We start from the raw sequence: 13,761 nt of genomic DNA on the forward strand, positions 1-13,761 counted from the left end.
TGATTCTCCAGGTCAGTATGAGTTCATAGATATATGGTAAATATATGGTAAAACTCACCAGCCATTATGATTCTCCAGGTCAGTATGAGTTCATAGATATATGGTAAATATATGATAAAACTCACCAGCCATTATGATTCTCCAGGTCAGCATGAGTTCATAGATATATGGTAAATATATGGTAAAACTCACCTGCCATTAGGATTCTCCAGGTCAGTATGAGTTCATAGATATATGGTAAATATATGGTAAAACTCACCTGCCATTAGGATTCTCCAGGTCAGTATGAGTTCATTGATATATGGTAAATATATGATAAAACTCACCAGCCATTATGATTCTCCAGGTCAGTATGAGTTCATAGATATATGGTAAATATATGGTAAAACTCACCAGCCATTATGATTCTCCAGGTCAGTATGAGTTCATAGATATATGGTAAATACATGGTAAAACTCACCAGCCATTATGATTCTCCAGGTCAGTATGAGTTCATAGATATATGGTAAATACATGGTAAAACTCACCAGCCATTATGATTCTCCAGATCAGTATGAGTTCATAGATATATGGTAAATACATGGTAAAACTCACCAGCCATTATGATTCTAAAGATCAGTATGAGTTCACAGATATATGGTAAATATATGGTAAAACTCACCAGCCATTATGATTCTCCAGGTCAGTATGAGTTCATAGATATATGGTAAATACATGGTAAAACTCACCAGCCATTATGATTCTCCAGATCAGTATGAGTTCATAGATATATGGTAAATACATGGTAAAACTCACCAGCCATTATGATTCTCCAGGGCAGTATGAGTTCATAGATATATGGTAAATACATGGTAAAACTCACCAGCCTTTATGATTCTCCTGATCAGTATGAGTTCATAGATATATGGTAAATACATGGTAAAACTCACTAGCCATTATGATTCTCCAGATCAGTATGAGTTCATAGATATATGGAGAATACATGGTAAAACTCACCAGCCATTATGATTCTCCAGATCAGTATGAGTTCATAGATATATGGTAAATATATGGTAAAACTCACCAGCCATTATGATTCTCCAGGTCCGTATGAGTTCATAGATATATGGTAAATATATGGTAAAACTCACCAGCCATTATGATTCTCCAGGTCCGTATGAGTTCATAGATATATGGTAAATACATGGTAAAACTCACTAGCCATTATGATTCTCCTGATCAGTATGAGTTCATAGATATATGGTAAATACATGTTAAAACTCACAAGCCATTATGATTCTCCAGGTCAGTATGAGTTCATAGATATATGGTAAATACATGGTAAAACTCACCAGCCATTATGATTCTCCAGATCAGTATGAGTTCATACATATATATGGTAAATATATGGTAAAACTCACCAGCCATTATGATTCTCCAGGTCAGTATGAGTTCATAGATATATGGTAAATATATGGTAAAACTCACCAGCCATTATGATTCTCCAGGTCAGTATGAGTTCATAGATATATGGTAAATACATGGTAAAACTCACCAGCCATTATGATTCTCCAGATCAGTATGAGTTCATACATATATATGGTAAATATATGGTAAAACTCACCAGCCATTATGATTCTCCAGGTCAGTATGAGTTCATAGATATATGGTAAATACATGGTAAAACTCACCAGCCATTATGATTCTCCAGGTCAGTATGAGTTCATAGATATATGGTAAATATATGGTAAAACTCACCAGCCATTATGATTCTCCAGGTCAGTATGAGTTCATAGATATATGGTAAATACATGGTAAAACTCACCAGCCATTATGATTCTCCAGATCAGTATGAGTTCATACATATATATGGTAAATATATGGTAAAACTCACCAGCCATTATGATTCTCCAGGTCAGTATGAGTTCATAGATATATGGTAAATACATGGTAAAACTCACCAGCCATTATGATTCTCCAGATCAGTATGAGTTCATACATATATATGGTAAATATATGGTAAAACTCACCAGCCATTATGATTCTCCAGGTCAGTATGAGTTCATAGATATATGGTAAATATATGGTAAAACTCACCAGCCATTATGATTCTCCAGGTCAGTATGAGTTCATAGATATATGGTAAATACATGGTAAAACTCACCAGCCATTATGATTCTCCAGATCAGTATGAGTTCATACATATATATGGTAAATATATGGTAAAACTCACCAGCCATTATGATTCTCCAGGTCAGTATGAGTTCATAGATATATGGTAAATACATGGTAAAACTCACTAGCCATTATGATTCTCCAGATCAGTATGAGTTCATACATATATATGGTAAATATATGGTAAAACTCACCAGCCATTATGATTCTCCAGGTCAGTATGAGTTCATAGATATATGGTAAATACATGGTAAAACTCACCAGCCATTATGATTCTCCAGATCAGTATGAGTTCATAGATATATGGTAAATACATGGTAAAACTCACCTGCCATTATGATTCTCCAGGTCAATATGAGTTCATAGATATATGGTAAATATATGATAAAACTCACCAGCCATTATGATTCTCCAGGTCAATATGAGTTCATTGATATATGGTAAATATATGATAAAACTCACCAGCCATTATGATTCTCCAGGTCAATATGAGTTCATTGATATATGGTAAATATATGATAAAACTCACCAGCCATTATGATTCTCCAGGTCAGTATGAGTTCATAGATATATGGTAAATACATGGTAAAACTCACCAGCCATTATGATTCTCCAGATCAGTATGAGTTCATAGATATATGGTAAATATATGGTAAAACTCACCAGCCATTATGATTCTCCAGGTCAGTATGAGTTCATAGATATATGGTAAATACATGGTAAAACTCACCAGCCATTATGATTCTCCAGATCAGTATGAGTTCATTGATAAATGGTAAATATATGGTAAAACTCACCAGCCATTATGATTCTCCAGGTCAGTATGAGTTCATTGATATATGGTAAATATATGGTAAAACTCACCAGCCATTATGATTCTCCAGATCAGTATGAATTCATAGATATATGGTAAATACATGGTAAAACTCACCAGCCATTATGATTCTCCAGATCAGTATGAGTTCATAGATATATGGTAAATACATGGTAAAACTCACCAGCCATTATGATTCTCCAGATCAGTATGAGTTTATAGATATATGGTAAATATATGGTAAAACTCACCAGCCATTATGATTCTCCAGGTCAGTATGAGTTCATAGATATATGGTAAATATATGGTAAAACTCACCAGCCAATATGATTCTCCAGATCAGTATGAGTTCATAGATATATGGTAAATATATGGTAAAACTGTCCTGCGATTATGATTTTCCAGGTCAGTACGAGTTCATAGACAATAAACATGTATAGGTTCTTTTTTATTTAAGTCGTGAAACTAAAATCCAAAGTTTATAAGAAAAACAAAATGGCACCATTTTCCGAGACCCATAGCGTCTCCATTTTTTTGTGATCTGGGGCTGTGTGGGTTTTTTTTCTGCGTGCCGAGCTAACGTTTTCATTGATACCATTTGGGGGCAGACACAGTGTTTTGATTGCCTGTTTTGGCAATGTTGCGGTGACCAAAAAAATGTAATTCTGGTGTTTTGATTTTTTTTCTTATACATCGTTTACTGATTGGATTAATTTAGATTATATTTTGATAGATCAGACGTTTTTTAATGCAGCGATACCAAATGTATTTTTTTTATTGTTTTATTTTGAATGGGGCAAAAGCGGGTGTTTTGAACTTTTATGCTTTTTTTATTTTTTAATATTTTTTAAAACATTTTTTTTTTATTGTTTACTTGCTTCAATGGTCTCCATAGAAGACTTGAAGCTGCTATTGTCCGATCGCTTGTGCTGCACATAGCAGGGCTTTAGGTTCTTAATGACAGGAACGAGGGTCTTCTGCAGATCCCCAGCTGTCACGACAACCCATCGGTGCCCCGCGATTCCACCCGCAGCTGCTAGAAGCACATGACCAGGGCCGGCGTCAGCACCCGGCGCACCCGGGCAAATGCCGGGGCCCTGAGCAGGCAGAGGGGCCCACTGGCGGTCGCGCACCCCGCTGGGCTATGGGCGGAGGAGAGCGGTGTCAGCGCCCGCCCTTCTCCGCCGCTTGCTCAGGGCCCCGGCAGCCGGATACTTACCTCTCCCCGTGCCTCCGCAGATCAGCTGTCTTCCTGCTCTGCGCTCCCTGTGACGTCTCAGGTCAGAGGGCGCGGTGACGTCTTTACACCGCGCCCTCCCCTGAGCCGTCACTGGGAGCGCTGAGCGGGAAGACGCCGACAACGCTGGAGTCCGGACCTGAGCAGCAGGCAGCAGGTAGCAGGTGAGGAGAAGGGAGGTGAGTATTTGATTTTTTTTTTTTTAATGTATGGAGGCATGGGGCAGTATAAAGAGAATGGGGGGACATCCTGCATGGGGCATTATAAAGAGGGGGGGTGACATCCTGCATGGGGCATTAAAAGGTGGGGAACAGCCTGCATGGGGCATTATAAAGGGGGGGGCAGCCTGCATAGTGCATTATGTGGGGGGGAACAGCCTGCATGGAGCATTATAAGGGGGGGGGGCAGCCTGTATGGGGCATTATGTGGGGGGTAACAGCCTGCATGGAGCATTAAAAGGGGGGGCCTGTATGGGGTATTATGTGGGGGGTAACAGCCTGCATGGAGCATTATAAGGGGGGGACAGCCTGTATGGGGCATTATGTGGGGGGTAACAGCCTGCATGCAGCATTATATGGGGGACAGTATCCTGTATGGAGCGTTATAAGGGGACCGGTATCCTGTATGGAGCGTTATATGGGGGCCAGTATCCTGTATGGAGTTTTATAAGGGGACTAGTATCCTCTATGGAGCGTTATATGGGGGCCAGTATCCTGTATGGAGCTTTATAAGGGGACCAGTATCCTGTATGGAGCGTTATATGGGGGCCAGTATTCCGTATGGAGCGTTATATGGGGGCCAGTATTCCGTATGGAGCCTTATATGGGGGCCAGTTTTCCGTATGGGGCCTTATATGGGGGCCAGTATTCCGTATGGGGCCTTATATGGGGGCCAGAATTCCGTATGGAGCCTTATATGGGGGCCAGTATTCCGTATGGGGCCTTATATGGGGGCCAGTATTCCGTATGGAGCCTTATATGGGGGCCAGTATTCCGTATGGAGCCTTATATGGGGGCCAGTATTCCGTATGGAGCCTTATATGGGGATCAGTATTCCGTATGGGGCCTTATATGGGGGCCAGTATTCCGTATGGAGCCTTATATGGGGGCCAGTATTCCGTATGGAGCCTTATATGGGGGCCAGTATTCCGTATGGAGCCTTATATGGGGGCCAGTATTCCGTATGGGGCCTTATATGGGGGCCAGTATTCCGTATGGAGCCTTATATGGGGGCCAGTATTCCGTATGGAGCCTTATATGGGGGCCAGTATTCTGTGTGGAGCGATTCACCGGTTTCTGAGCTATTGTGGAATTTACAATAGATATCACTCATATAATGTAAGAAGTGAAATCTTTGCATTGTACTATATATATATATATATATAAATATATATTTCTCCGCCGTATCTCTGCATCATGAATCGTGGTATGTGTTAAAGGGGCCCACTGAGACTCTTTCGCCCGGGGCCCAGAAAAACCTGGAGCCGGCCCTGCACATGACAGCTGATTAGATCAGCTGTCATGTGCCGGGAAAGATACGAGCTCAGTGCCGGAGCTCACATCAAAGGCAGGGAGAAGACCTTGGGCGCACCTATACGTCCAAGGTCGTAAAGGGGTTAAAACCTCTGCTCATTTTGGGCTTAGTGGTCACGATGGTTCTCTTGTATAAGTAACCAAACAGATATGGATGCAGACATCGTCCTTGACTGCTAATCTTGAACTGAGCAGTGACAGAAGGTATACTGCTTTCCCCCACAAACCAATTTATCTGCTAAATTATTTCTGCTCTATAACAAGTTGCTAGCAGATAAGACTTTATGGTTAATGTGATAGGTTCCTTTTAAAGGAAATCTGTCAGTAGGATCAACCCTCCTAAGCCGCCTATAGGGCATGTAGGTCATAGAAAGTGAATAAAATGATACATTGATATCTTTAATCTGATAACTTATTCCAAAGAAATCGACATTATTCTTAATATGTAAATGAGCTGTTAAGATTTATGGGCTGGATATAGATCTCCCAGAGAGTCTGCCTCCAAAGCTTATTTTAAATGAAAGGGGACATTACCAGTGTGAGAGATATAGCTCAGGAGAGTAGACTGTCAGTCATTACATGTCTCACACTGGTAATGCCCCTTTCATTTAAAATAATCTCTGGAGGCAGATTCTCAGGGTGATCAGTGTCCGGCCCATAGTCCTGAACAGCTCATTTACATATAAGAAAAGCGTGAATTTCTCTGGAATAAGACATCAGATCACAGATATCAAGGTATTATTTTATTCATCTTTCTATGACCTACATGCTCGTGTAGACGGCTTAGGAGGGGTGATCCTACTGACAGGTTCCCTCTAAAGGGAACTTGTCATGTCCTGTGTATTATCTAAACTGCCCCCATAGTGTTGTTAGTGATGCAATGTGCAGCACTAACACAATTTTTTCCTTAAAATAGGTGCTAATCTCATGTGTAAAAAGCACTTTATACCTTTATATCCTACCTGCTCGTTTAGTCATAGAGGTGAGATTCATCGCATTTAGTTAAGGTTGGCGCTGCCCACGCCATTTGAATTCTGTTCCCGGCTTGCGCTGACATCACTATGCCGCACTTACGCAGAATGTCATGGCCAGCCGCGGTGGTAGCTCTGGGAGCGCGTATAGGCTGTGACGAGAGGCTCCCCGCGCGTGCGCAGTGAAGCTGTGCTCTGAGAGCCGCTCGTCACCGCGTATGTGCAGCTCCCGGAGCAACAAACGCAGCTGGCCATGACATTCTGCGCAAATGCGGCATAGTGATGTCAGCGCAAGCCGGGAACAGAATTCAAATGGCGTGGGCAGCGCCAACCTTAACTAAATGCGATGAATCTCACCCCTATGACTAACCGAGCAGGTAGGATATAAACATATAAAGTGGTTTTTACACATGATAAAAGCGGCGATTTTAACGAAAAAAGTGTGTTAGTGCTGCACATTGCATCACTAACAACGCAATGGGGGCAGTTTAAATACTACACAGGACATGACAGGTTCCCTTTAAGTCCCTAGAAAGGTCACTGGATCATAGATGGTCTTAATAGTCTGTGCAAGATGCTCTAGCAAACATCTGTAACATATATACAGGTCAGAGTACAGAAAACTATCTACATGGACAGAGCTGTCATTGTGTACTCCGCATAGAGCACTCCTTGTGTTCCAGGAATCACAGTCTACCTCTAGTTTAATAGCCATCAGACTGAGAAAACCCCAAATCCAACAGTCTATAAAGGAAAGCAATCTTCCAATCTCTTAATTATGCATGCATTGTACTACTGCAGTGCTAAGTAAAGCGCTCCAGAAGCCTTACGTTTATTAGTTATTAGCATCTTTATATCACTTTTGAAGTCGTTCATATTAATTTAGCATATTTATATATAGGAAGGAACTTGAACCATTTTTGGGGGAGATTTTGTTGGATGACCATGAATGCTCTGCATATCCATCACAGACAGTGTGCCCAGTGCTGACAGCTCTCCATACCCTGCAATGTATCTATAATTAGAGATATCCTCAGTGCTATTAGAACACAGCCAGCAAATTTCTTTTTTTTTCTTCTTCTTCTTTTAAATAAATCTTTGCTGATTTCCTATTGATCCCCCCAGAAGGAGATTTGCTGAGTGTTAAAGACTTGTTAGCTGTGTAGAAAAGACAATACTGCAAGGTGTTAACCCCTTCACCGCCAGGGGGCACAGCATCCTCCTCTTATCCGCAATGCTTTGATATATTAGCAGCAAACAGAAGATGCAGAAGGTAGGAGGGGGGAGGAAGAGGGGTGTTGGATGAAAGCATTCTGGTAGTGCTTTTTAGAAAAGAGATCTGAGCAGCCATGGGAATCTGCATCTTATGGCAATGCCAATGTAAGCTGCATCTGCAGGAGAGGAGTGTGCAACAGAGACGTGATTGTTAGTAAATAAAGCAGGACCCAGGAGATCCCTGCAGATCACAGGAGATCCGAGCAGGACACATAGGAAATCTGTGCAGGACACAGGAGATGCCTGCAGATCACAGGAGATCCGAGCAGGACACATAGGAAATCTGTGCAGGACACAGGAGATCCCTGCAGATCACAGGAGATCCGAGCAGGACACATAGGAAATCTGTGCAGGACACAGGAGATCCCTGCAGATCACAGGAGATCCGAGCAGGACACATAGGAAATCTGTGCAGGACACAGGAGATCCCTGCAGATCACAGGAGATCCGAGCAGGACACATAGGAAATCTGTGCAGGACACAGGAGATCCCTGCAGATCACAGGAGATCCGAGCAGGACACATAGGAAATCTGTGCAGGACACAGGAGATCCCTGCAGATCACAGGAGAGCTGTGCAGGACACATAGGAGATCTGTGCAGAACACAGGAGATCCCTGCAGATCACAGAAGTGCAGGACACAGGAGATCTAAGCAGGACACATAGAAAAGCTGTGCAGAACACAGGAGATCCCTGCAGATCACAGGAGATCTGTGCATGACACAGGAGATCTGAGCAGGACACAGGAGATCCCAGTAGAACACATAGGAGATCGGTGCAGGACACATGAGATCCCTGCAGATAACTGGAGATATGTGCAGATCACAGGAGATCCGAGCAGGATACAGGAGATCCCAGGAGACCTGTGCAGAACACACAGGAGATTTGTGCTGAACACAGGAGATCTGTGCAGGACATAGGAGATCCTTGCAGAACACACAGGAGATCTGTGCAGGACAAAGGCGATCCCTGCAGAACACACAGGAGATCCGAGCAGGACACAGGAGATCCCTGCAGATCACAGGAGATCCGAGCAGGATACACAGGAGATCCGAGCAGGATACACAGGAGATCCCTGCAGATCACAGTAGATCCGAGCAGGATACACAGGAGATCCCTGCAGATCACAGGAGATCTGTGTAGATAATAGGAGATCAGATCACATGAGATCTGTGCAGATCAGAGGAGATCCGTGCAGATCACAGGAGATCCGTGCAGATCACAGGAGATATGTGCAGATCACAGTAGAGCCGAGCAGGATACACAGGAGATCCCTGCAGATCACAGGAGATCCGAGCAGGATACACAGGAGATCCGAGCAGGACACAGGGGATCCCTGCAGATCACAGGAGATCCGAGCAGGATACACAGGAGATCCGAGCAGGATACACAGGAGATCCCTGCAGATCACAGTAGATCCGAGCAGGATACACAGGAGATCCCTGCAGATCACAGGAGATCTGTGTAGATAATAGGAGATCAGATCACATGAGATCTGTGCAGATCAGAGGAGATCCGTGCAGATCACAGGAGATCCGTGCAGATCACAGGAGATATGTGCAGATCACAGTAGAGCCGAGTAGGATACACAGGAGATCTGTGTAGGACACAGGAGATCCCTGCAGATCACAGGAGATCTGTGCAGATCACAGTAGATCCGAGCAGGATACACAGGAGATCTGTGTAGGACACATTGCAGACCTGGATCCTCATAGCTGATGGGTCCTGCTAAAATCCAGGGAAGCAAGGTCTTGCTGCAGACATTTGGCCATCAGTGACTGCAAAGCACTACAATGCGTTAATAGAAAGTGACATGGCAGCCTATGCATTGGCCTTGAGATATTATTCCAGCACTGGTGGAGAGGGGGGTGGGGACATAGAAGAATAAAGCACAGGGAATACAAGAAATGACATTAACCCCTTGCCACGCGCCTGAGCTGAGCTTCTTATACCCAAGGAATCCAACAAGCCTTTCTTTCTTTTTTTTTCATCTCCCCTCCATTTTCCTCTGCAACTAAAATCCTTCTCCCCTTCCTCGCAGCCCCCTCCCCTCAGAGGTAAGGCGCAGGCAAGGCAGTGTGGAGCAATCCGACGCTGCAGCCGGTTTCCAGGGTGAAATGCACCCCTCCCCCAGCCCTCTCCTCTCCAGTACCTCTTACATACAGCCGCTGCTTAATTAATACCGCTGGAGAGGACCGAGGATTTCTATGGGAAATAAGGAGAATATAGGAGCGAAATAAAGATAGGAGAGAGAAGCGCAGCCCGGCTCCGGGAGAGGAGAGGAGATGGGGGCTGGCCGGAGCTGAAGCGGCGGCGATCAGCACCACAGCGGCGGCGGACAGCACCACAGCGGCGGCGGACAGCTCCCTCCCTGCCCGCAGCCTGCAGCGCCGGAGCCCCAGCCTCCTCCAGCCGGAGAATGAAGCGGCGGTGACCGGCAGTGCTGGAAGTAACCGCTGCTCCCTAGCTCTTCTCCCATTAGGCGCGGGCTGTCAGTCTCTGCCTCACTCCTCCATCAGCCGTAATGGTCTCATCTTCTCCCTCTCTTCTTCCACAGGAACGAGTCTCTGGGAACCTGGTCCACCCAGGGATGTAAGACCGTGCTCACCGATGCATCCCATACTAAATGCTTATGTGATCGTCTCTCTACCTTCGCCATTTTGGCTCAGCAACCTAGAGAAATAGTAAGTAACAAAGGGAAGACTTGTAAGGAGCAGCTGGGGAGGATGTGTGAGCATGATCGGGCATGTGCCCTCCATAGATGCCACCCTGCTGACAGGCATGTGCCCTCCATAGATGCCACCCTGCGGACAGGCATGTGCCCTCCATAGATGCCACCCTGCAGACAGGCATGTGCCCTCCATAGATGCAACCCTGCAGACAAGCATGTGCCCTCCATAGATGCCACCCTGCGGACAGGCATGTGCCCTCCATAGATACCACCCTGCGGACAGGCATGTGCCCTCCATAGATGCCACCCTGCTGACAGGCATGTGCCCTCCATAGATGCCCCCCTGCAGACAGGCATGTGCCCTCCATAGATGCCACCCTGCAGACAGGCATGTGCCCTCCATAGATGCCACCCTGCAGACAAGCATGTGCCCTCCATAGATGCCCCCCTGCAGACAGGCATGGCCGGAGAGCTGCAGCCTGTGCTGTCATCCATGGGGAAGACCTGGTCCTGGAGGGTGGCAGGACTCCTTCTCCACACTGGGGGGGTGGCTTCATGTCTTAGAGAAAGCCCCTAATCTGTAACATAACAGGACACACAGGTCAATAAGCAGTGGAGTTATTTCCTAGAGCACAGCACTATGCAGGAGCAGCACCCTGTATAGCAGAGTGGCCATAGGATAGGGACTGCCTCACAGACTGCAGAGATGCTCTGGGCATCTACAGGGTGAAGGCTTAGGCTTACTGACCTTCTCTGCAGGAGCAGACAGCAGGTGGATGGCAGGTGATGCTTTAATGTGTGTCCCCTGAAAGTCACATTAGGGGATTGTCAGTAAGGAGATGTTGGATTGGTTGTGATTAGTTTGGATGTCGGCAAAGTTTCCAGTATAGTAAACTAAGGACACCCGGGCACCATCACAAAACTTTATCACCATCAAAGACTTGCACTGATTTATCAAGTTTTACTGCTGTGACTGTGGTGCCAGGTATTGTCTGTGCTTGAAGTGTGCCAGGGTTATTAACAGAGCTAATATCTGTATATATATCTATCTATGTATATATATATGGAGAGGACATTATACTCTATGACATAATAATTCACTTCTTTTCCTGTTTACAATCTGCAGATCATGGAATATACGGGCACTCCTTCCGTCACCCTGATAATTGGCTGTGGTCTTTCCTGCTTGGCCTTGATCACCCTTGCTGTTGTTTACGCAGCACTATGGAGGTACCTATCTGTGCTATAAGATCATTGTATATGGGGATATTCTGCAGAATGTACCTGTACTTCTTTCTTTCTTTCTCTTTCTATCTTTTTTCTTTCTTTCCTTCTTTCTTGCATTCTTTCTTTCTTTTTTTCCTTTCTTCTTTCTTTCTATCTTACTTTTCCATTCTTTCTCTCCTCATTTCTTTATTTCTTTCTTCCTTTCTTTCTCTATCTTTCTTTTATTTATCTCTCTTTTATCCTTCTTTCTTTCTATCTTACTTTTTCTTTCTATCTTACTTTTTCTTTCTTTCTTTCCTTCTATCTTACTTTTTCTTTCTTTCCTTCTTTCTTACTTTCTTTCTTTCCTTCTTACTTCTTTCTATCTTACTTTCTTTCTTACTCTTTCTTTCCTTATTTATTTCTCTATCTCTTTTATCCTTCCTTCTTTCTTTATATCTTACTTTTTCATTCTTTCTTTCCACCTTACTCTTTCTTTCCTTATTTCTTTTTTCCTTTCTTTCTTTCTTTCTTTCTTTCTTTCTTTCTTTCTTTCTTTCTTTCTTTCTTTCTTTCTTTCTTTCTTTCTTTCTTCTTGATTACCAGCAAACTTTAACATTAGACTTTTTGCCTATAATTAGTGGATGAAATAGAGGAGTCCATACCTGTGAAAGTTAGTAAAAGTAACTGTAAGATGTTATCTTTGTCCTGTTAGATCTCATATAGCTAGGTCTTATAATAATGCTTGTTCACAAACAAATCACATCATTAGGCCTTGTCCTCATGTCAAAGCTTTGGCCATATCTGCTGCTAAAGTATTTTAAAGCTGGGAACCCAGGAGAAGTTAACAAGTCAAAAGTAACTAATTATGTGTTAAACTGCTATTACCCTTATTCTGGAACATGCAGGAGAACATGGTGACATGCAGGAAAGCATAACACTAGGCCCGAAACACCAGTTTGCCATCGAATGACACCAGCTTGCATTTTATTAAGTAACACATGGAGTTTATTCCAGTGGTTGGCCTGGTGACAGGTCAGAGTTTTGTCAATCTGATCAGCAACATTGTAACGGATATTTGCAAGCATGGCAGTGTGAATGTTTTTATGATTTGCTATAATATGTGTCTTATGTAATGGTTTCATTTTACATGATCAAACAAAGCTGAACAATACATGAAGGTAGTTCTCCTGATGAGTTTGTTTTATTGCATGTGACCATATAAAATAATTTGTTACAACATATTCCAAATGTATTCATAAATCTTCTGAAACGGGAATCAATCCCTTAAACCCTACAGCAAATCTAAGGAAAGGCTTAGGCATCCTTGTAGGATGTAATGACATCAGCCAAGGAACTGTCCATAGGCCAAAGTGGTGTCTGAGCGACGTGGCGGTGGGGTCTTGCTCACTACATTCCGGTTTGAGCCATCCAAAATGGAAATTTCTTGCCAGTGCATGACAGTGAGATTTAAAGTAAAGTACACAATTGATCATATTAAAATATGACTGTAAAAAAATAGTAGTAAAGGAAATCACTATTATGCTAATAAACATAAGCTTGTTTCACATCATTATTACATCAGGTTCTCGGCTTGACTCGTGGAGCATGGTGACCGGAGACAAGACAAACTTTAGGGCAGTGTTCTTATGTCGGAATAACATTTGGCCTGTGTTTTCTGCGGTTGAAATCTAAGCCTTGGCTTTCTGCCATTGATGTGCAATGGATATGGAGTCAGCTCTTCTGCCGATTCACATTATTTTTCCATGACGGCACCAAAAATCTGTACAGACAATATCCGATAGATAGGTTTATGGGAACCCCATACACCGTGTTTGAGATGCAAATTTTCCTCACCTTATGGTGAATTCACACATGGCGCAGTTGTTGCAGAAATTTTTG

At 43.4% G+C, this 13,761-nt stretch overlaps 1 protein-coding gene across 6 annotated transcripts in view; it reads left to right on the plus strand.

Moving 5' to 3' along the window:
- ADGRB3 (adhesion G protein-coupled receptor B3) overlaps positions 1–13,761 on the plus strand; it is a 1,321,417-nt gene that overhangs the window by 1,107,399 nt on the left and 200,257 nt on the right. For all 6 annotated transcript variants that reach the window (XM_073675497.1, XM_073675498.1, XM_073675494.1 and 3 more), the window contains 2 exons: positions 10,540–10,666; positions 11,780–11,883. In XM_073675497.1, coding sequence (XP_073531598.1) covers positions 10,540–10,666; positions 11,780–11,883 — 231 coding nt within the window. The remainder of the gene's footprint in view (positions 1–10,539; positions 10,667–11,779; positions 11,884–13,761) is intronic.

Source organism: Phyllobates terribilis, unplaced genomic scaffold, assembly GCF_046119375.1.
Source record: "Phyllobates terribilis strain yellow unplaced genomic scaffold, ASM4611937v1 Scaffold_3__8_contigs__length_932513732, whole genome shotgun sequence".
Classification (NCBI taxonomy): domain Eukaryota; kingdom Metazoa; phylum Chordata; class Amphibia; order Anura; family Dendrobatidae; genus Phyllobates; species Phyllobates terribilis.